Raw genomic sequence first — 24,382 nt, forward strand, 5'->3', positions numbered from 1 at the left:
GGGCATATGGCAAGGGGGAGACCCATTGACAAATACAAATGGACAAATACATATATATACTTCAAATCCTCTTCAGAATTAGGCAGAATACAAATCACAAATAAATTTATATAGAGAAAAAATATATACATGCTGATTTTGTCCAGTTATACTTAGAAATGTACCCGTATGCATGTACACAAACATATGCACAGAGATAATAATGTATATCTCAAGGTATGACTGTGAAATGTAAATGAGGTTACATCAAGTGCACAAGAGTACCAGGCACATAAAAGGTTAGCTTTTGATTATGTATTACATATTTTTAATAGTAGATATTACTATCTATACATATATTTGAATCAGATTCATGTGAATACTCATCATCAAAGCAAAATTTCCTTTTCAGTCTCTATGCAGAGCATCATGGAAATTCTGATATATTGGAGCCAATAAAAGAAGCAGTAGTACAGAGTGTGTTGTTACAGCACAGAAGGGAAATCCTGCTGGTAGAAAGCTGGTAAACAAAGCTTTCCAGACATCCTTGCTTGAGAGAGAAGACCTGGATGTGGAGAGGGATGAGCTGTTGAGAACTACTCTAGGAAAAATCAGTCTCCAAACAGTCCGAAGAAGGCGTCCCTAAAGTTACTGAGTAAGGGGGAGGGGTTGCTATCCCTCAGTAGCCTTGGAAGGGAGAGCCCCCAGAGTCCTCGGGAGTTTAAATCAGCCAGAAAATCCTGCAGAGGCTATTAATCCACCAAAGTCGAATAGCTTGGAGAAAATCTGATTAACTCCACCTCTCCAGATGGGCTCCAAAGTGAAATGTATATCTGGTTGCTGAGACTCAAACAAGGTGGAGAAACAGAGAGGTGAGATGAAGAAAAAAAAAATAGGAAGAGGGAGCAAGAAGTGTTGGATACCTGTGTGTACAGATTGACCCTGACATTGATTTGCAGCAAGTTACAAGCTCTAGAAACTCAGCTTAGAAAATGTGAATAAAACTGTCTCCTGTCCACTTGGAAGAAAGCTATTTTTCTTCTCTTCCAAAAGGGTGCCAGAGAGGACAGCTCCCTCTTGACCCTGGAAACTATTTAAGAATTCTTTCCTGTGTTTTTCTGCTGCAGTGACCCTGGATGGGGACTTCCTCTATCCACCAGACTTCTTTTTGAAAGCCTCTCCTTTCCTTCCGGAACCAAATATTGTAACTTCAGAGTTCTAAAGAAATTCAGTGATCTGGCTCAACTCTTCCCTTTTGAAATGATAAACTGAGATCAGAAGCACACCCGAACTGGAACCCAGGGTGTTTTACACACTTACGACTATGTTCTTGTAAATGGTAGGATTTTGAGAGGCCTCAAGAGATTAACTCCGTAACCGCCCTCACCCCGCACCGAACGCTCGTAGAGACCCTGGGGCCCCGGGAAATGGGGGAAGCGGATGTCGCCCAGCACTCGAAGCGTTAAACTCAACCCAAGGTCTAACACGCGATTGGCCAAATACCGGGAGAAGATCTGGTTTTCGCAGCCGCGGGCCAATGAGCACCTCGAGTGGGAGGGTTTGAAGATACTAAGGAGTTTTTCCCCCCTTTTCTTTCCCCTCTCCACCCCCTCCTATCGGCCATCGCCCCCTGCCCGCCCCTCCATCCCCTACGCCGTCAGTTTGTTAAATTAATGCAGTAAGAAAGTCTGAAGATCTGGAGGAGTCCTGGCCAAAGGAAGATGGGCGAGCCCAGAGAACCGCGATGCATCTGAAACCCTGGGCTCCTGAGCCCCTCGGGGTAGCCATGGACCCTAGCAGCCCCTGAAACTTGCCCTGGGCTCTCTCCCGCCTGCAATCCTAAGCAATGGGACACCTTTCCTTCAGTGATCATAACTTATTCGGCGGGGACCAGAGAACAGGGATTGCACAGCGACAGCAGACCGGAACGGAGACAGGGGAGCAAGATTCTGGGACTCGGTCGCGATGCGCCAGCCTGGCACACTCTCCGAGATTTAACTGAAGGCTGCGCCGTCAACCGCTTTCCCCTTGCCCCTGACCCCCTCAGGCCAGCCCAGAGCCATCAAGCCTTGCTGCGTCTACCCAAGATGCTCGCCCAATCTAAAGGTCCGCGGCCAGCGCTCTGATCTCCACAGCAGAATTTTGCCCTTTCACGGAGCTGGCCGTTTAAACAGAAAAACAGGGGTAAAAAAAAGAAAATATACCCACCCCCGAACGTGCCTCCCCAGCGCCGCAGGGAGCCAACAGACACGCTGGAGTTTAACAAACAGCAATACTCTTCGCGCTCCTGAAAAGCGGGGCTGGACGCTCTCCGTGGTGCTGAAACGCTACGCGGCCGCCGCTGTCCGTGGTTCCTACAGCCTCCTCGCTCCAGTTTCCCCTGAGGCTCTCTCTCCGCACCCCTATTCCTCACCTCCCCTTAACATCTGGATTATTTTTCCAATAGCTCTCGCTGGTTTTGTAAGTGCCAATTTGAAACATTTTTTTTGCCCCCGTAACTCGTGGACTACAAAGCACAAGGACCTGAAAAATGTACAGCTTCAATACTCTTCGACTCTACCTTTGGGAGACCATTGTATTCTTCAGGTATGCAATTTTCTACCGACCATATCGCTCTGTTGGAAATGGGGGGGAAGGAGTACAGACGCTTGACTCTGCCCGTGGTCCCATCATTTGGGGGAGGGGGTTGCTGTGTACCGCTGCAATCGGGTCCTTCCATCCCCCGCCCCCTTCTCCCCTCCCACCCCCCCGCCCGCAGGGTGTCTGGCTTGTGCGTGGAGGTCTGAGACAGTCTCAGCTCTGGCAGCTGTTTGCCTGTTTCTTGCGGTTTGTTTGTACTTCTGCCTGCTACACCCCGACATTGGTTCCCGGCCCCCTGTGCATATTAGCTTTCACTCGGTTGAGGACTTTAAGGGGAAGCTTTAGGAGTTACCCAGTTTAATTAGGACTGCATTCTCTGTAACCGCAGTGCCGAAAACCTCAGCTCTCCCGTCTGGGAGCCAAGTGACAACTAGCGGTGATAGGGAAGGTTGCACTCCAACTCGCTGGACACAAAACATACCATTTTCTATCCTTTTTGTTGTTGTTGTTTTCTTTTTTCTACGGGGGGACAGGGAGGGGTTTACTGAGGCTTAGTGCTAGGAAACAAGAGAGTTATGACCTCCGTTTGTAAAGCCCTGAACTTGGGTGCAGAAAGAATTTAAGAACAGATACTGTGAAACGTTCCCCCTATCAAACTTTGACTCTCTCCTTTCCCCTACCCACCTTTACAAACTACTCTGTTAGCAGCAGATCTTGAACTAATGGATAATGCCTCTTTGTTTTGTTTCTTAATTTATCCCTATCCTTGACTCTATAGCTGAGTTTCCCTATCCATTGTCTCCTACGTTAAATTTTTTCTGCCTACAGGCTTGGCATTCTTGTCTTAGTACAAGTGAAAAGTGAAAAATCATCTCTTTAGGAAGTATTGAAATAGATGGGCCTTTTGTAAGTGAATGAATCATGCCATCTTCAGAGATGGTTATGATAAATTCCATTTATATGAATTGAAAAAAAATTATTCTTCTTCCACAGCTTGCAAGGATCATTAATTTTCCTCATTTTAGATGCCTGCTTCTCATGTTTTACCATGGCATTGGATTAAAAGACATTTGAAAAACCCCACTACAGTTGTTTCAAATAACTCAGTGACCACCAAATATTATCCTCTCCCATCATAAAACAGCAAATAATTCTTTTTTAATGCATTGCGTAAAAATTGTTTGTTTGATTACTCCATTGATTTGTCTATTAAATGAATGACACCTCCCCCCAAAATTTTAAATTTCTATATGTAAGTCTCTCTCTCTTTATGTCTTTCTGTCCAGATGAAGACAAGATCCCCCTCTTCTCTGAGGTACCCAAAGCTCCAATTCTACAGTTTCTAATCTCTGGTTTGAATAATTGGTTGTTAGGTCACTATCCTGACCACAGCTCAAAATGTAAATAGTCAAGTTGTCAGGTAGAATGAAAAAAGTACAGTAGTTCAAGGCCTTGTAAATTTTACCTACTTTAAAGCAGAAACTGTCCTCTTAATACTATCCGATCCTGTCCCCCCTTTATACCTGGTAGAACTGTGAAATGCTGTAGAGATGGGGTACTTGGTAACATTTGTATGCAAATTGATTCTCTGTTTGTCTTACCCGAGACAGAACTGAACCAGAGAGATTAAAGAGCAAATTAATAGGACCAAGCACATCGTTCTACCCTCTCTGTACTCCTTTTTTTCTTGATGAACAGTATGCGATGCCTGATTTTCCATTCCCAGACATTGTCTTTCACAAAAAGGAGACTCAGTCTAAAAGGTCTGCATTGTAATCATTTTGATAAGGTTACGAATCTACTGCTGCATTAATTCTTCAGGTAAACTGGTAGTGGCCTATCAGGAAGCATCAGTTTACATCTCTGTCCCCTACGTGTGTGAAGGCACACATGAGCTTCAATGGACGTAAGACACAATTCCATGTGTTTATCAGGAAAAAAAATGAGTCACAACTATAGCAGGCTGGAAAAGCAGTGGTGCCATGGCACTTTCAAAATATAGGAATAGATACTTCATTTGAGGAGCAACTCCATTTCTGAACCATAAATATGGGGAATTGAACCAGGGGAGTACCCTAAGCAATTTTTTCGGACAGATGAAAGAAAATAAAAGGTCAGAAGGAGGCAAACTGAGTAGATTGTCTTTCTTCAATGGGTATTTTCATTTCTCATTCTTTTATTTTTTTCAAATTTTAGATGAAAATAGAGAAGTATTAAAACCTGGAGACTTATTAAAATGGGTAAATGGGTGCTGGCAGCTCCCTAGAAGTCCCCGGTTGAATACCCCCTTCTCCCCTAAGGCGCTGCGTTGGGATGAACCAATCCAATTGTCCCAGGCACTCCTTAGATTAAGATATGCCAGCTGCCCACCTTGCTGAAAAAACGTGGGGGCTCGGAAAGCACTCACTAACAGAGGGGCTGCTGCTGCAACCTATAAGCAATGAAATGGCAAAAATGATAGCAAAATAAACAGAACAACAACTGAAGACAGAATCTCATGTGATGCCAACACAGAGAACGAATCAAAGCCTTAGAAAGGGAGACTTGGGGTCCTAGGAGACCAACAGCATTGCGGCGCTCATCAACTGTGTCCCTACAAGAAAAAGGAGGTGATTTGGCAGAAGTTCCTGCTCTGGTTTTTGTAAAGCCTGAGGTTCTAAAATACTGCAGGTGGCATTCTAGAATTCAATAAACTAAATTTTTTTCTCATTTGGGAGATGGAGTCTTATATCCAGACAAACCAAAAATAACAGACAAAAACATTTTGTTGTGATGATGGGAACACGTCCCTTTCAAACCATCTTTCAAGCCAGAGGTAACTTGGCTTTAATCCCCAGAGCCCTTACAGAGGCTTTTGTCCAGGACAGGTCTGGTAGGACCCCAAAATTCTTTTGCTTTATCAACAAGTCAAACAGACCCACAATAAATAGCATTTCTCCACTTCTACACTATTGGCATTTTGAACTGGACGATTCTTTGCTACGAAGGCTATCCTGTGCACTGTAGGATGTTTTGTAGCTTCCCTTCCCCTCCCACCTCCAGTCATGACAATCAAAAATATCTCCAGACATTGGGGGGAGGGCAGGAAAAGGAGACTCAATTGCCCAAGTTTTGATCTGCCATTTGAAATGACCAAATTTTTAATGATTTGCTTTTAACATCTGAGTTATAATAAGGAAGTTAAAATAAGAAATTCTAGCTTCCTTTAGAAAAATGTCCCCAAGGAGACATACAAACCCTCCCAGTGAAACAAAAAAAAAAGGGACCTAGCTTGTGTTTCAGAAGGGAATAAAGATAGGAAGATAGATGTAGTCTAATCTATGTGTGGCTCTCCCAAAACATGATCAGGTTTTCTTCATGTGCCCCTTCCATCTCCCATTCCAGTAAGATGGTATTTCGCACGGGTTTTGTATTAAATATGGTACTCATTTACCAAGAAAAGTCATTAGAGCTTGAAGGGGAGATGTTTCAAACACACTAGGATCAAAAGGAACATGATAAGCACATTGTTTTATACTGCAGTCCTAAAAATAACTACCCAGTTGAAAAGTAAATAAACTTCCCTTGAGGTGGCCCTTCTGGCAGCTGGGTCTCCCAGCTTGTCAAGAAGGGCAGATGGGGGGCTGGGGTTGTGACCAGTGGTAGAGTGCTCGCCTAGCACACGTGAGGCACTGGGTTCTAACCTTAGCTTCACATAAAAATGAAATGAAGATATTGTGTCCACTTACAACTAAAAAATGAATATTTTTTAAAAAGGGGGCAGATGACCACCTTGATCTTTTTCTCTTGGTGACATAGTTATACCCTGCCTTGAGTCTTACTTGCTGCATTTTTGATACTGCGGAAAGTGTCTAAGAGCTTCTGAAATAGGCCAAGGACTTTTTCCTAAGGAAAGGGGAGGCTGCTGGGCAAGTTTGCATCAGGACCAACAAAAAATGTCAATCAGTACACCCTCCTTTTGGGTTTAGAAACCTTAACAGGGGTGGGGGGGAGTCATTTTTTTCCTTCCCAAGTGTCAGCCTGGACAGGGACCCAAAGCCAGTAAATGGAGTTATGGATCAGCACACGAACATCTGCATATTTGCCAAACTGGTAATGACCTATCAGGGGACATTTAGGGAATTTGTGTTTGAGACTATCTTATGAAAGAGGTTGTAACTATATGGTGCGGTGAAAGAGCAGTGTGGCTATGATCTGAGAGCCCCTGCTTCTAGAGCCAGCTCTGCTCCCATCCCACAGCTTGGCCATAACAAGCTCCTTCCACGGTGAGGACTCAGTTTGCAATTCAAATGACTGAATCCAACCCTTGTAAGTTCCCTTCGGCCTCTGGCATGCTCTTTATCAAAGACAGGGCCCCAGACCCACAAAGGCTCAGGATGAATTGGTTCTAGTGGTGGCCCTGCCTTCATTTCTTCGCCAGACACTTACTTAGCATGTGCATACATGCCCAGTCCAAAGCTAGGCTCTCTGCAGGGCAGATGTCACAGTCCCTGTCCTTGCAGAAAAGGAGACACTTCTTCCTTTAAAGCTACACTAAAAGCGTCCTTCTCCTTCTTCAGAAGGCCCACAGAGCTCTCCTCCAGGCAGCCTGTGCGTGCGTCCTGCAACAGCGTCACATTTATGTGGGTGTCATTAACTTTATTTCCTTCATCAGCTGGCAGAAGCCAGAATGATTTTTAAGATGGATGGCACTGTCTCCCCGCATGGCCATCTTGATTCTATTCGCGGGTTTTAAAGTACGCGTTAGGCAAAGCCGCACTGGCCCAAAGGCCGCAGATCCAGGATCTAGAGTTTAGCTGAGTGTGACCTTGAGAGGGTTCTATGACCTTTCCGGCCCTCAATTTCCCCACCTGTAAAATGAAAGGATTTGACCAATCACTGTCTCTAAAACTATTTTTAGCTGTATCGTTCAACCTCTTCCATCACAGCACAGTTCGGGTTATAGCTATTGCAGAATATTTTAATTACTACCAAAAAATATATAGCCATACCAAGGTATATCCCAGGTCAAGACCTGAAAGAATTGAGAACTTCACAAAGCCACTTCACTCTTTGGAGGATTATCCTAACCTGGACAGGATTACTGACAGATACTATAAATGTGTCAATTTCCCCCAAGAAAAGCTTAGAATATTGAGAAAATGTGATACCTGATCACTGTCTTCAGTCTGAAAAAATGATGCAAGACAGACAGACCAAAGTTTCATACTTCCTATCAATGATTCTTCTTAGCATGACTACTCCACAAAGCCTACGCTTTAGAAATTTATTTACTAAATCCCATTCAGTATTAACTTATTTTTCCATCTTTATTAATCAAAGGCATACATAACTGCCATAAATACCAAATATCACAGAACAACGCCACTCCATTGACCTAAGAAGAAACAAAACTGAAGATATGTGATGCTTTTGAAATAATCCATAAAGCTTTGCCAGATGTGAACATGTAGTTTGTCAGTCTTTGGCTTGTTTAAGATGGATTCTGAGTCCTCATTACTATTTCATGCACCTCCTAGGTGCCCAGGGACCCCATATTGGGAAACATTAGATTTATTCTATGTAACTACAAGAGAAGAATTGGTAGATTTTTTTTAAATGCATACACATAAATTCTGGCTCAATGTAATTCAGAACTTTCTGGTAGCTCTGTCAAATGGTGCAAAGGGCTTCCTCAGTGGTAGTGAAGGTTCCTGTCAGTGGAGGTGTGCAAACAGAGAGTGGAAATCTGCTTCCCAGGAGAAGCCTAGAAGAAATCCTTCTTTTGTAAATTGAGGTTTATCATTTGCTGCAGAAGAATAAATAAAATGCAGGTTAGTGACAAACCTTCACAGTGCTAATGCTCCCCATTTCCTGATTCCCAATTTACCATCTGATGGGTATAAACTGACTAAAGCATACCATCAACACATCCTCTCTGGGTATTTTTTATTTTTTAAAATAAACAAACTGGGCAATAAACATACACAATGTGACAAAGAATTATTAAGAGGAAATCACCATGGTTATGGAAAAGCCTGGTTTTAAGAAATGAGAAGCACCTCAGCATAAGCCAGAAGGATCCACCGGAAAATACCAAGGTCCAAGGATGAACCCTCAGACCTGGTCAGTCCTCAGGACTCTATGCTGAACTCCAGCCGTCTCCCCTGAAGGAACCTCCGTTAAGCCTAACACAACCGAAAACACCATAGGGAGAGCCAGCAAATCCATTCAGAGAGCACATTAAAGGAAACAAAGCTAACAGGGCCCAGGCTTTGTAACGCAGGCCCTTATGAGGGCTGCCCAGACCCCAGAGCTTTTCAAACTCTGTATAAAGGAGCCCTTTGTGGTTTCCTGAAGTTGAGATTGTCCCAGTCTCCCGAGGCTAATTCAGTGCAATTAGATTACCACTCTCCGCCTTTGAATTCGGCTGTTTTTCAGTGTCCGTTGCTAAATGAGTTTACCATCTTAACAGGGAACTGCCAACAAATGTTAATCCCAGCCGTGAAATGGGCAATGGCTCCTGGGCAGCATTCTGTCTAGCCCCGTAGACAGGAGACCCCCAGGCACAGAAAGAAGAAGCCTCAGCTCCCGACTGGGTACATTCTCGACTTACCCACCTGTCCCGCACCAGATATCACACTGTCCTTTGGAGTCTCGGGGCAGCAAAAGGTCTAGAAAGTTCTACAATTCGGTAGTCCCTCACTGTGAGGGGTTTGTCAAAAAGACAGAGTCCCCAAAATTTTCTAAGAGGGTAAATCTTAAATATTCTTATTACAAAAATAACAATAAATACAATAAATGAGAGGACAGGAGCAAACCGTTGGAGGTGATGGATATGTTTATGGCATAGATTGTGAAGATGATTTCACTTAACTCCAGACTCATCAAGTTCTCTACATTAAATATGTACAGCTTCTTATATGTCAATCATATCTCAATCAGTGATTTTAGAAATTAATCAAAGTCAGAGCCAGAGGTGTAAGCATTTGTCTAGCATGGGCAAGGCCCTGGATTTGATCTTCAACACTGCAAAATATTTTAAAATTAAAATTAAATAAAGTAAATTATATATTTGTAAATTGCTGAAACAGAATTTCCCAGGATGAGAATAGAAAAATCTGCAAGGTCAAGAGGAGTCCCTAAGTCAGTGCTTTCCAAACTCCTGTGTGCATGGGAATCACAGAGCGTGTAACAAAGACACAGCTGCTGGCCAAGTCAGCCTGGGGAGCCTGAGAATCTGCATTTCTGATAGCTCCCAGGGAATACTATTGCTACATGGACAGAAGGCTTGAGCAGAAAGAATCTAAATCATCCTGACCAAAACCTCTGACATAAATCGACCCTTTTATTTTTTAGAGGAAGAGAGGATACATGAATCCCTCAATTATGGAGTGACAGGACCCTCAAAGTCATGCCCCAGACATTGCACACGCAGCATTTGTATACTGGTCCCTATGCCCTGACTACCATTGCACTTTCCTTCCTTCAGTTCTCTCAAACACTGTCAGTCTCATAAATATTAACCCTTGCACATCAAGAGGACTCCTCAGGGAGCTAGCTCCATCCCTGAACTGGTTCTGGTCCCTGAAGACCTAGTGAACCAAAAGCTCTCATTTACATAGCTAGAAACTCTGTGTGAGAGAAGGACCACCCAAGGAATCAACCTTTAATCCAGGCCCCCTGGGGCCTTGGGTCATAGCAGTGAGGGCCTGCCTGGATCAACAGAGGAGGTGAATCAAAATAGTCAGAAGAAGGAAGTCTGTTTTTTCTCCAAGGAGCTCACTTACCAGCCTTCCTGTGCACACTGTATAACAGTGTGCATAACAGGAGGATTGCTTAGGACTCCCAGATGTCCAGAGGCCACTGTCCCATTTATCTGATCTCAGGACCCTGTCCTTCTTTCTTTACCCCTTTGTCTGCCCTTCCACAAAGCATGTTAGTATCTTATACACCAAATAAATTAACTGCCGTGGTCTCCAGCTTTTTGATAGCTGCGAGTTTATTGCTACACACTGCATTCTACAACCCTCCCCAGCTCCACAGAACTGCGGCAAGGCCGCCGCAAGCCTGGCTGCCAGGCAGATCTGCTGTACTCTTACCAAAGCTCTTTATGGGTTAGAGTATCACATAGCTCCAAGCCCATCACCTTGAAAAGTAGACAGCAGACTGTGGTCACTGTGCCCATTTTAGAGCTGAGAAAACTGAGGTTTGGAGAGGAAAAGTGATTTTCCACTTGGTAATCACAAGTAACCAGGCTGTTAATCTCACAGTAAAGCCAGAATTCAAATACAGATTTCCTTGCTCCCAACCCACCACACTGAAATATGTCTGTGTATGTCTGTGTGTGTGTATGTATACAGTATATCTATATAGATAGATATACGCTGATAGATCTATCAATATAGAGAGATAGATCATATAGGTGGATATACACTGATACACACCCACACTCTGCAGCTCCTGTGAACTGCTACAGACATCAAGAAAACAGTCCCCTCTCTCTGCCAGTGGGCCACAGACGTGGAAAGATTAGGAGAGGAGAGCGGGAATTTCCCATGAGGACTTTGGTTTGAGAGAGCCATAGTCTTCCTGTTCTTAACTAGAAAGGCCTTTCTTCCTGTGTTCTCATTCTTTTTTTTTTTTTTAATTTTTCAGTTGTTGATGGGCCTTTATTTTATTCATTTATTTATATACGGTGCTGAGAATCTAACCCAGTGTCTCATACATGGGAGGAACATACTCTACCACTGAGCCACAACCTCAGCCCTCTTGATCATTCTTAATGGTAAAATATATGCATACTTTTTAAAAAAATTCTAATACTATATTTAAGCCCAAAACCCACTTTGATAATGACCTCCAGGACCCTCCAACTGTTATCCCTCTCTATCATTTTTATTCATATCCATTATGTACTACATACAAATACACCACATATGCATAGCCACACACACACACACACACACACACACTCATTTCTTGAACTCACTTTGCCAACATAATCCGCAGTTTGTCCTGCTCATGTTTCTGTGTGTCTCGGGAAGCCTTACCTGTTGAGGGACCTCATTCCTTTAGCCACTGCAGAGCATTTTATGCTATGGAGGTCTAATTGTATTCTGCCCTCTCCCTATTGATAGGCATTTATACATTTTTTCCCTAATTTTTCCACTGCAATCCGTGCTACAGTAGTCACAGTGCACATACATCTTTGTGAACACATGTGTCATTTCTCCAGGCAGATAATAGAAACAAGAAATGGAGTTGCTGAGGCACGGAGCGTATGTATCTTTTATGTTAATAGATAGCACAGGCAGCCAAATATCCCTTTCTTCCTGAGCCTTCTCTTCTGTCCTTCTCATGTTGACCCAGCTCAGCTCAGACTGCAACAACTCACCAGTAATAATCCTTAGTACTTATCGAATATTTATGGAATCCTAGGTACTGTTACTAACAACATCATATACCTCATCTCATAATTCTCACACACACAAAAAACTGAGATGTAAATAGCATTATATTCCCATTTTATAGGCAACAAAATGAAGATACCATCAGGTCACGTAACCTGATCAAGGTGAGATAACTAGTAAGAGGCAGAGCCATGATTGAAAACCAAGTCTGACTCTAGAAATCACTCTTTTAATTGTTCCGCTGCCATCACAACTCCACAAATGAAGCAGAGTAGAAGGGGGAGGAGCCTGAGGTGGATGAGGAAGGTGGTGGAGATGAGTTTGCCTCTCCAGGTATTCAAGAGCTTATCTCTTCCAGCTTGTTCCAGGTTATAACAAACCTAAGAGGCATCTATAATAGACGTGTGTTTCCAATCTCCACCCTTTGCACAGAATTTCACTAATTTTCACGCCCATCAGGAAGGCATCTATGCAGAGCTCAGTGGAAGGGTGGAGATGATTTACTACATGGCATCTTTTCTTCTCTGTCCCAGCTGCCTTGTGGACAAAACCATTCAATTGAAAGAGCTATTTAGGATTATGGGAGAAAATTTCTGAGTTGGGAAGTCAGGAAGAGGGACAGCATTGCCTCTGGCCCAGGAACACAATTTTTCACATTTTTTATTGGTGCATTATAATGGTACATAATGGTTACCTCTCCATTCATGCACACAACATAACAATACAATTTGGCCAATATTAATCCCCAATACATCCCCCTTTTTCCCCTCCTCCTTCCCCTGGTTCCTTTCCTCTATTCTACTGGTCAACCTTTGTTTTTCATGACCAGGAACAGAATTTTTTTAACTATTGGTCCCTGGTACTCAGATCAAGGATCTGTCAGTCTCACCACTAACCTTCCAAAATTGCAGGACTGAGTAACCCAAGTCTCCCTTTATCTTCTGTATGAGAGGTCAGAGAGTCAGTCCCATCCCCAGAGCCAGAGATCCCACCACATGTCCAAGATTGACACTCCCAAAGCAGACCCAATGGGCACCTCAGAACTTCTCTACACCAGGAAGCCACACCCAGTCCAGATGTGTCAGGGTGAGGACAAAGGGGGAGGGAGCGAGGACCGAGCCAGTCTTCCTTTATGACCACGAGCATCACTCCAGATGTAGGACCCTGGACAATGCTGTCTCAGACACCGGTTTTCAGTAGCTTTCTGATTGATACCAGAGATACCTCCCAACACGTCCCTAGCAGACCTGTTGCTAATAGAAGAAAAAAATACAGTAGAAATAAAGTCTCCCAATATCAACTCTTGAAATAGATCTGCTGGCTTTTTATTTTGTTTTCCTGTCTTTTGGTTTGTTACATTATAAATATTACACTTGTTTGCCTTAAAATATTAAAACAACATAGGGAGAAATGTTTCAAAACAAAAATACACTGAATTTTATTCCCTAGGATAAATCATTTAACAGTTGGATATTCATGCTCCCAGATGATCTGAATAACATAATAATAACCCAAATATAAGTGCTCATGTGCCTGATGCCATTCTAGAAGTTGAGTGTCTCTGAACCCATGCTGATCCTCAGAACAGTCCCATAAAGCACACAGTATTCTTCATCCCATTGTAGGGAGGAAGTTAAAGAATTTCCCAAGGATCATCCAGCCTGGAAGTAGCAGTGTGGCTCCAGGAACCATTTTTAACTTCTGTGCTACAGTAATAAGCCATTTGTGCTGTACAAAAAAAAAAGGAATTACTCTAAACACCGTGTTCTTCGTCTTCCTTTTATCACTCAGCAATACTGTCACAGTACCTACAGATAGATGCATCTCATGCCTCTTGTAGCCATGCTGCCCTTCTCCTGAAAACACCAGGTTTGAGAATAACACAAAATTCAACTCGCCACCCTTGCAACCCCCATCTCTATTTCCAGCTGCTTTACTTCACACAAACCAAATCCCAACCCAAAACGGATTTCTCATTGTCTGTAAGTCTCACCTCTGCGCTTGCAGTGTTTCCTACCCCCACCATAAATCTGGAAACTCCCCTCCCTTCAATTCTGCCTAGAAAGACCTCTGAGCCAGCTCTGGTTTCAAGCTAATCTGATTTGGATCCACTTGCTTCCCGTAGGATCTTGGCAGTTGGCTCAACATTTTCTGAGCTTCGATTTCCTCATCTTAAAGACTAAGGATAATAATTTCACTGATAAATAATGAAGCTCCATTCCAAATGCTTTTTCTTAGCAGAACACAAGCCCTTAACCAATGGTAATTCCCTCTCCGTGTCTCTGAGATCCCATGGATGTATGGAAACCCATCTCTAGCAACGCTTCCTTCTTGGTATCCCCTGGATTGCCACTGTCCCTACCCACAACTGGTCACAGACTCTCCTTTCTATATTAAATCTCCTTGGAAATGTAGGTATTACTGTTGTTTCTTAGCTTGCTCAAAGTGACTTTCCATATATTTGTGGGGGGATTTGCAGCTCTCCTGATGGATTGTAAGCCTCTCGAAGGCTAAGAACTTAATGAATTCCTTGGTGCATGCAAAAGGCAAACAAGACAAGGGACATATCCCTGGTATTTCCTACAGTCTTCAACTGGCTCCGTTTCCTCTCACAAAGCATCATCCCAGTGGAACTCAGTGTTTCTTAACCAAATTCATTTGTCCCCATATGCCTGTTCACGTCCTCCTCTTATTGGCTCTGCAGAAACCTAGGACCTGAAGAAATCCAACCCACCAATCCTGAAACTCTGCTGTGTCTTACCATGACCTCTTTTTGCTCCAAGAAATAAGTCCCAGTGAGAGAGTGCACTAGCTATGGCAGCTCAGTCCTGGCTCTCTCACTGTTGCAGTGAGGGGTTCATCCTCATCCTTGCTGCCTGACAGGCCATGTCTGAACTTTAGGCCTTTCAAAATATCTGAGCCACTGCAGATAGGGTTGCTTCCCATGGTAAGCTAGGCCTGCAGAGAGGCCTCTTCCATAGGACAAGACAAACTTTCTAAAATGGCTTTATTTCTGCAAAAAGCATGAATTTCATTGGAGGTAGTTTTATCACTGTGACCCAAAACATCTAGTAGAAGAGAAAAATTCTCCACAGGAGCCAAGAAAAAGATTGCATCATGCCCAGAGAGAGGGGGCTTGAAGGAACTCATAGAATTTGTCTTGGAATGTAAAAAATCTATACCTCCTGAAAAATAGGCTGAGGAGGCTCAGGCGAAGCCGTGATGCTCCATACTGCCTCAAAATTAGACCATCTCGAGATCAGAGAAAGATGTTCCTTTCCCTGCAGGCTCTCCCCTGACTTTGTGAGTCTAATTTTCCCCAGGCCTAAAATGAGATTGGACTAGGTAAAGGCTATGGGTCCTTCCCCTGTCAATGCGTAATCTTTAAGTTGAGTAGGATCACAGAAGACCCAGCAGTGGAAAACTCTATCTTGGGAACCAGTTATAATCTGAAATTCTAGTTACACCACTTACTAGGTGTATGCCCTTGGAGCAAAATTGCTTTTAAGATTTCAAAGCCTCAGTTTTTCTTATCTGTGGAATGGGAGTGACAGGTTACTCTAAGTGTTAAATGAGAGAAGAGTGTTGGCACAGCATTTGGTGCATAACTGTACAAAGCAAAAAACGCTGTTATTACTATAATTAAAATGGGCTGGGTGCAAAGTGTGGTTGAAGGTTTAAAGAAAGTCTGACTAATCTGTCTGGAGGCGAGCATATAGCATAAAGTTGAAGACAATTTTGTAGAAAATCAGGACAATAGAGGATATTTAATTCACCAGGTGGCCAAGAGTACCCACAGAGTGATACCTGTGCAGGAACAAGGCTGGCAGAGGAGGCCTGCAGGATGATGCTGACCTCCAGGACATGGTGGGCAACTGTCCAATTGTTACCCAGGCTCAGCCCAGTTCTGCTCTGCCCTGTTCTCTCTCGGTGGATCTATCAACTAGAAGCCTAACTGAGAGTAGATAATTTGTTCTAAGTTCTGAGGACAGAGGCATCAATGAACAAACAGAATAAGCAGGGTCCCTGCTCTCGTACAGCTTAAACTCTAGAAGGAGGTTCAAACAACTAACAAATTGGGAAGCTAGAATTTCAGGGTCCGGTAAGTGCTATAAACTCAATACCACAGTAGAACAGGACAGAGAATTGTCCACCAGGGTCTACCCCTTGGCCAGGTACCTACACTTTCAAACACAACCTTCTCTTTCTTCAGCCTTCTATCACAGGGAGTTAGAGGAGGCTGCTCTTTTTACAGGTGAGGAAACTGAACCCCTGAGAAAAAATGACCATGTAATGAATATCACATGATCAGTCAGAGCCATGCCAGGTGACCTCATTCCAAGCAGAAAAGTCAAAAATATCCTGGATGAAGGATTAAATCAGGCGGGTGTGGGGAGAGCAAGTAGCAAAAGAGTATTATGGTAGGATCCCATTTTTACTTTTTTATGTGGATTAATGTTCTCATACAAGGACAAAAACCTAGAGAAATGGACCCAGAACTGTTTATACCTTTTATTATCTCTTGAGAATGAGACTAAGGGGGACTTTTATTTCCTGCATTAAATATTTCTGTAATGCTTGAATATTATATATTACTTTTAAAAGATGAAAAATATTTTTTGTAAAAAAAAAAAAAGAGGATGTCAGAGAGTACAAAGTTGGAGACATACAAATTTGGAGCCCTCCTTAATAAAAGACAACCTGAACCAGGTAGGGGAAAATGACAAATCCAAAGAAAGCCAACTGGCCGAGCTGATTGTGTTTTCTTCAAGCACAAATGAGCCTAGAGGCTGAGACCATTTGGTGCAGTCGTTGGAGTTTTCTGAGCAACTAGAAGCTGCTTTTCCCACTGATATCATCCTTCTGGAAGTAAAATATCACTACAAAACAAAAGGCCAGAGTTAGGCTATTTGTGTCTATAGAACAAAGTGATGAGTGGAACATAGTCTCATCAGAGGGATGAGTGGCATCAATACCATATGCAATTTCATCAAATCCTCCTAGCCACAAAAGAAGAGAGAGTTAGCCATGAAAAGAATTATCTGGCCCAATTCCTTAAATTTACAGTGGATTAGATCTCAGCCCCCAAAATAACTGAGGATTCCGAGTCTCTTATGCCCATGACAAGGTTCCCTAAAATCCAGTAAGTGTGCCAATGATAGTGTGCGAAGTAAATCGCAATGAATTTTATTTTGGTAGAAGATTTACCAATTCCACTATAATATTAATAATGTTTAAATTGTTTAAGATAAAAGTCAAATTAAAAAATAAATAGCAGGTCAGGTCTCAGACATTGACCAACCAGAATAGTAAATGAGAATAGTTCAGATTAGCGAATGAGACAAAGAATGGGAATTTGGAGGTCTGGCTTTGTCATAGGCTACCAGGGCATCATCTGTGAGTCTTATCTAAGTCACAAGGAAGAATGTTTCTTTGCAGTAAGCCATTTCCCAGAACACAAAAAGATGTGAGTTGTACAATAAAAAAGTGATAATTCTCCAAAGCATAAATTGGTTGGACTAAGGAACAAAAAACACATCAGAGAAGATGGCCTTTAAAAAAAATGATACTGAGAAAACTGAATATACATGTGTAGAAGAATAAAAACAGATCCCTCTTATCTAGCCCTGCATAAAAGTCGACTCAAAATGGATCAAAGACCCCGGAATTAGACCAAAAACTTTGCAACTGCTAGAAGAAAACATAGGGTCATCATTTCAACATATTGGTGCAGATGCCAACTTCCTTAACAAGACCCTTAAAGCTCAAGAAATAAAATCAAGAATCAGTAAATGGGAAGGCATCAAGTTAAAAAGCACAGCAAAGAAAATGAGGGCATGAAGAGAGAATCTACAGAATGGGAGAAAATATTTGCCAGCTATTATTCCAACAGAGTATTAATATCCAAAATATAAAAAGAACTCAAAAAAACTTACCATAAAAAAAACTAATAAAAACAACCCAATCAATAAATGGGCAAATGAACTAAACAGACACTTCTCAAAGGAAGAAATACAAACAACCAGCAAATATATGAAAAAAATATTCAGTGTCTTTATCTATCAGGGAAATGCTCATCAAAATTATACTGAGCAGGTCGCGGTGGCACACGCCTGTAATCCCAGTGGGTTGGGAAGCTGAGAGAGGAGAATTGTGAGTTCAAAGCCAGCCTCAGCAACTCAGTGAGACCCTGTCTCTAAGTAAAATACAAAATAGGGCCAAGAATGTGGCTCAGTGGTTGAGTGCCCCTGAGTTTAATCCCTGCTACCAAAATAAATAAATAAATAAAAAGAAACTACATTGAGATTTCACCTCATTCCAGTTAGAATGGCAATCATAATGAATGCAAACAATAATAAGTGCTGGAGAGGATGTGGATAAAAAGGAACACTTATACACTGTTGGTGGGATTATAAATTAGTACAATCACTATGGAAATTAGTATGGAGGTTCCTCAAAAGATTAGGAATATAATCTCCATATGGCCCACCTATACGCTCACTGATATTTACCCCAAAGAATTAAAATCAGCATACTGAAAGCAATACTTGCATACCCATATTTATAGCAGCACAATTTACGATAGCCAACTGCAGAACAACCTAGTTGTCTGTCAATAGATGAATAAATAAAGAAAATCCGGTATATATTAAATAAATAAATAAATAACAGTATGTGAATTAAGCAAAACTTGTGGCATGTTATGCAAGTGGTTCAGGTTTGGAGAAAGTGAAAACTATCACAAGGACTTGTGAAACTGGGCCAGTTCTGAGCAAGCCTAACTTTAAATTTAAACCCAAATTGCTTCTCTGGTGGGTCATGTACTCACAGTCTTCGATTCCCTCCTTATGTTAGAATGACATCTGTGACTTCCAACATTGCCTTATGGACAATAATTCCTCTAATAATATTTATAATTAATAAGGTTAGCAAATAAGGTGTAGTTGGAGCTTATGTGAGGAACTAGGCTAAAAGCTCTGTATGTATTAAATATTTATCTTTATAGCAACCCTGTGAAGTAAGTACTATTATCATCTCCATTCAGGGATAGACTAAGGTAGTAATCTTACCAACTTGGGACCCTTTTAGGCCACCTTGCCAATCTAAGTGCAAATGAAGGATGTTTCATATGAAAAAGACATACAAACTCCTCTAGGGATGTGATGGGGTAGGATGAGGTGTAGATGATACTGTGAGAAAGAAAATTAAGGCGCTCACCCCAAATGACAGCCTTTCCCAGTGGGGAAACAGAGGTGGGGAGAACCTGTCAACACACTTCCCCCTCATTTCTGCTGCCCAAAGTCCTGATTTCCTTTCCATTGATCACCATGGGATTTATGAAGAAACATGAGATTAATAAAGATGTTGGAGTTGAGTGCAATTTGATCTCCAGACCCAGGTGGCTGAGGCAGAAGAATTGAGTGTTCAAAGCCAGCCAAGGCAACATAGGCAACATGGCAGACCTTGTCTCAAAAAATAATAATAATAATAATATTGGGCAAGAAATAAAATGGAAAATTTTAAAAATGAACAAGAGAGGATAGGGAAAGAGAAATCAAGAGAGCAATAAAGAGGGAAGAGGAGAGAAAGGAAAAAATAAGCCTAGTAATAATTAGTAAAGGACACTAAACACGGGTCTACCAGGAACTCACTGTGTGAGTCTCCTCTGGACCACAGTCTTCTCATCTGTAAAGTGGATGAGTAGCTTGCACTAGATGACTTTTAAGATCTCTCTCAGGTCCGCCATATTGAAGGTAATGGAAGGTCAAAAAACAGAAAAGAAGAAGAAAATGCTAAGGAGGAATGATGAAAGGAGGAGGAAACCAGAAGAAAAGAAGGCATCTTCCAGAGCAACTGGAATCTGCTTATCTTGTTGCAAAAAGGAGGAGGAAGAAAGCATCAAGAACTTCAGCAATTAAAGCTTTCCTCCTCTCGCAGCCAACTCCATGCCTCCCTCTGGTGGGGCCCATGGCTGATGGTGGTTTACAATCAGCCTAAAGTGATGTGTACAGAACAGGGACCTGAATGGAACCCTGATAGGAGGCAGGATGCTGCCCGTTCCCTCTGAGAAAAGAAGGTTGCCTGGAGGGTCTTCCTCCTCCAAGCCCAACAATATAGCTATTGTTATGATTAGCATATCTCCAAGCCCTGGAAGATATCCCAGGGAAATGACTAGAAATGTGTCCCAAGAAACCCAAAATTGCAACATTGTCACATTGTGCCTGCTAAAACAAACCCTGGGGACCACCAAAAGGAGAAAGTCCCAGGAAACAGATCTTCCAAGGTCATCTTCTCAAAACCACTGCCTCCAAGCACCCCTCGTCTAACTGCCAATGGAGCTATAATCCAACCCAAAAGATTCAGCATGGACTGATACTCAGTCCTATTAGCTAATCTCTTTGTGATTGTTTGAGCCATCCCAGGCCTTCAGACCTCTGAAGACAAACACTGCCTTCACTGATTGAACGTCCCTTGATCCATACAGCGTAGTGAAATCCATCTGATATTTGATCAATGGGTAAAGTAATTCTAATCTCTGTTCTCATAATATCTCTTCTGTTGCCTAACAGTTTAGTCTAACATTCTTTAATTTATTCTACTGCCCCTATTTTCAAGTCCAACCTGTCACTGGCCAGAGGAGACAGAAACTAGTAGTTACCTGCCTCAGAAAACTCATGCTGCTAGAGACCTGCTCAGCTCAGAAATTGACCCCCGTGATGAAGTGTATAGATAGTGTCACCATATAAATGAGAGCTGCAGATGAAAATATGCAAATCATAGATAATTATTCATTTAATATATAATGTATACTAGGTTCTTAGCTAAAAATTTGGTCTGTGTTTTTTAAATTCTCCCCAACTGTTCTAGAATTAGCCAGTATTCCCAGTTTATGGAAAAGAAAACTGAGGCTCAGAGAGGTTAAGCAACTTTCAAGAATGCACAAGCATTCAGTAGAGTCACAGTCCTAGCCCACGCCCTAGCTGTCATGCTTACAGCCTCTACTTGAACATTTCTGATGGCCAGAAATCCAGCATCTACCTAGGCAGCCTCCAGGGCTACCAGGGGACTGTCATGGTCAAATTATTCTTTCCTTACAAGTATCAGGCAGCTGTACCCTTTGAAAGTCAGACTTGCCTTTCCTGGTCACTTGGAACAGTCCATGGGCTATAGAAGGTGCCCAAACTATGGAATTAGAACGATCTGGTTCCATCCCTGCCCTGCTACCTACTAGCCAGGTAACTTTGAACCAAGTCACTTTCACCCACATGCTTCAGTGGCTTCGTTTGTACAATAGGAATACAAACACATGCATCCTCTATGTACAGTGTCTTGGAGACGGAAAAAAATCATATTTGCAGAGGGCTGAGCTCAATGCCTGGAAAATAGAAAAATACTCAAAACCATTATTTTATTAAGTTTGTTCCCTCTTCCCCACAACAGCCCAGCAGACTGATCCCTTCTGCTTGAGTCTTTTCTGAGCCAAACACCCACAGAGTCTTTAATTATTCCTTATAGGTCAATTTCAAGTTTGTTTACCAGCCCAGTTGTTCCTTTCTGGACCTGTTCCAGCTGTTAATGTCCCTCTTAAAATGCAGGACCTACAACTGAATACTATAAATTAGCCAAGATTTAAAGTACAGCCCACATCCAGTATTTCCTGCTCAGGATTATTTGTTTTAACCTAGGCTGAGCTAAAATTTTAGTGAAGAATATCTAAACCAAGGAATAGATACTTTAATTTTTATATTTGTGAAAAATGGCTATCATACTCCATGGTTTGTATGTGCCTGGCAACTGTGATTAGCCCTTATAACATATGTTCACAGGTAGTTCCAACAATCTAGGAAGGGGGTCTCTTATTTCCCTTATTTTACTGATAAGGAAACAGTTGAAGGAGTTAAGTGACTTGCCCAAGGTCACACAGCTAGTTAAGTGACACAATCAACATCGGGCCCACCATTGGATCCCACCTCCCATTTTAAGCATTTAGAAGATATAAGGGTTTTCAGGGATGACATGTGACACAAAGCAGAAGACAACAGCAAAGCAATTTAATCCTCAAAGAGATGCAGGGCATGGAGCAATGTTGGGCTTCTGAACAACCTATCACAAAGATGTCCCCATCTGCCCCCTAGCATGTCCCCATGTCTGTGGCTCCATGGGCAATATGAGTCAGTGAGGGAAAGAGGGAAATGTAGAAGCAGTCTTTCACTTTCACTTCTCACCACTGCCTTTGGTCTTTGCCTGTAACAGACTCTGTACTACAAAGAATTTATTTTCTTTTTTCCCGCCAAGTTGCTGGTCCTGGGGGCTAGGAGGGGCACTGCCACACTGGTAGAGCCTTTCTGCCTCAGAAATATTCCTACCCTTTGACTCAGCACTTTTGCTTCTAGGACATGAACAGAGGTTTGTCACCAAGGGGGTTTTTCACAGCATAATTTATAACCACTAAAAATTGAAAACTGTATAAATGGCCATCCACAGGAGGATAGCTAAGTGAACACTAAAGCAGCCACACACTGGCATATGTAGCAATTTAAAAGTGTGTTTCTAAAGGTTTAATAATGAGAGGAAATGCTCACTTAGAATCTTTGGTTCATAAAAAGAAGGAAACAAAAACTGATTATGATCTATAGAGGGGAAAAAATAAACCTAAAAAATAATCGACCAATATGTTAACAGTAGGTATCTGGATAATGGGATTTCCAAGTGGGTTTTATTTTTTAATTTGAACTTCATTGAATTTTTCCAATGTGCATTTATTGCTTTAATCATCAGAGGAAAATGATGTTTTCTTAAAGGGTTGAAAGAATCTGGTCTGAGGGCAGCCAGCCAGCTCGTGAAGATCAGGTTTCCACTGGACAAGGTCCATCTGTGTAGCAGCAATTACTACTCTGTTACCATCAGATCATCTTAATCCTATTGATTAAAATGCCAAAGTAATGCTATTAATTTACTACTTAAGTGGTAAATTACTAAGAGCAAAGCAATAGAATTACCTGAGAGTGCTGTGCTACTCTTCTAGGTGTGTGAGTGGGTGGACTCCAGTCTCTTCATAGACTCCAGTGTAGCACACAAAGAAACCCTGTAGAAGTTCATATATTTATTCCCTATCACAAAGCCTAGCTCAACCAACTCTCTTTAAATCAATAAGAGTTATATTGAACATCTACAATGCACCAAGAACCAAAGTAAGCACTATAAAAAATATTTGTTCTTTCTAACAATGTGGTGAGAGACAACCATTATTCTCTCTATTTTACAAACATAAAAGCAAAGACTTAGGATAAGTTTCTTGTCCAAAGCCACATAACTAATACATGGTAGAGCCTGGATTTGATCCCTGAGACCACCTGCTTAACCCTGGAACATACACTATTTCAGCCTTCCACCAAAAAATGAGTTCCTGTTTGTTTCGTATCTTCCACTTTCATTGACATGGTGGGTTTGGGTGTTTTATTTCTGGGGATCCAACCCAGGGCCTCACACATGCTAGGCAACAGCTCTACTGCTGAGCTACATCCCAGTCCTCGATATGATTTCAACTTGTATTTTACAAGTTAAAACAGAGGGTACCTACGCTTTATGGGTGAGGAAGCTGATGTTTAAAATAACAAGGACTTGTCCAAGATCATAAGGGAAAGAATCACAATAGGTAGAAAGAAGTCACACTCAGGATGTCTGCCTCTGCACCCAGAGCTTGTCCCATTCCTTGAGTCACTTCCCTTTGCCTCTGTGACATGCAAAAAGAAGCAGGAGGGGCCAGGGTTGTGGCTCAGTGGTAGAGCACTTGCCTGGCATGTGTGAGGCACTGAGTTCGATCCCCAGCACAATATAAAAACAAATAAAATAAAAGTTTAAAAAAAAAAGCAGGAGGCAGTGGGAACTTGGCTCTGATCTTGTCCCCCTGATCTATAAAGAGGTGACCCTACTAGAGAATCCTGAAGGCAGGAAGTGAAGAAGAATAAAACTCCAAGATGAAAATACTTGATATCTTTTCATTTGAAAACAGGAAGGGGCCCTGGACATAGCACCTTGCTGTTCCAACATCAGACATTAATCTTCTTTCCATCTCATTGAATCCTACTAGCTGTCCGTAACACCTCTCCTGAATTCTCCTAATACTCCCATCGCTTCCCAGGGACTTTGTATAGAAGCTTATACTAAACCACAGATGAGCAGAAATTTAAAACAATGCATATTTGAGTTGAGTGAGCTGTTCTAGCAGATTTGAACAGCTGCTCCAAAGCCTCTGCCAAAATTCCACCTCAGCTGGATTCATGTATCAACTCTGCCTCCATGTCACCTTGGTTCAGTCAACCTCTCTGAATGTCAATTTCCTTATCTGAAAAATAGAGAAGAAAATGGTTGATGTTCCTTAAGGTTGTTAGGAGGATTAAAAAGCTCGTAGGAAAAGGTTCTTAACTCTG

General features: G+C 42.1%; 1 protein-coding gene across 2 annotated transcripts in view; it reads left to right on the plus strand.

Annotated features, from left to right (window-relative positions):
* The first annotated feature begins 2,509 nt into the window (after nucleotides 1-2,509).
* The window catches only part of Glra1 (glycine receptor alpha 1), a 79,939-nt gene continuing 58,066 nt past the window's right edge, over nucleotides 2,510-24,382 (plus strand). For both annotated transcript variants that reach the window (XM_027938707.3, XM_027938708.3), the window contains exon 1: nucleotides 2,510-2,565. In XM_027938707.3, the coding sequence (XP_027794508.1) occupies nucleotides 2,510-2,565 (56 nt within the window). The remainder of the gene's footprint in view (nucleotides 2,566-24,382) is intronic.

The sequence above is a fragment of the Marmota flaviventris genome, chromosome 5 (assembly GCF_047511675.1).
Source record: "Marmota flaviventris isolate mMarFla1 chromosome 5, mMarFla1.hap1, whole genome shotgun sequence".
Lineage (NCBI taxonomy): Eukaryota > Metazoa > Chordata > Mammalia > Rodentia > Sciuridae > Marmota > Marmota flaviventris.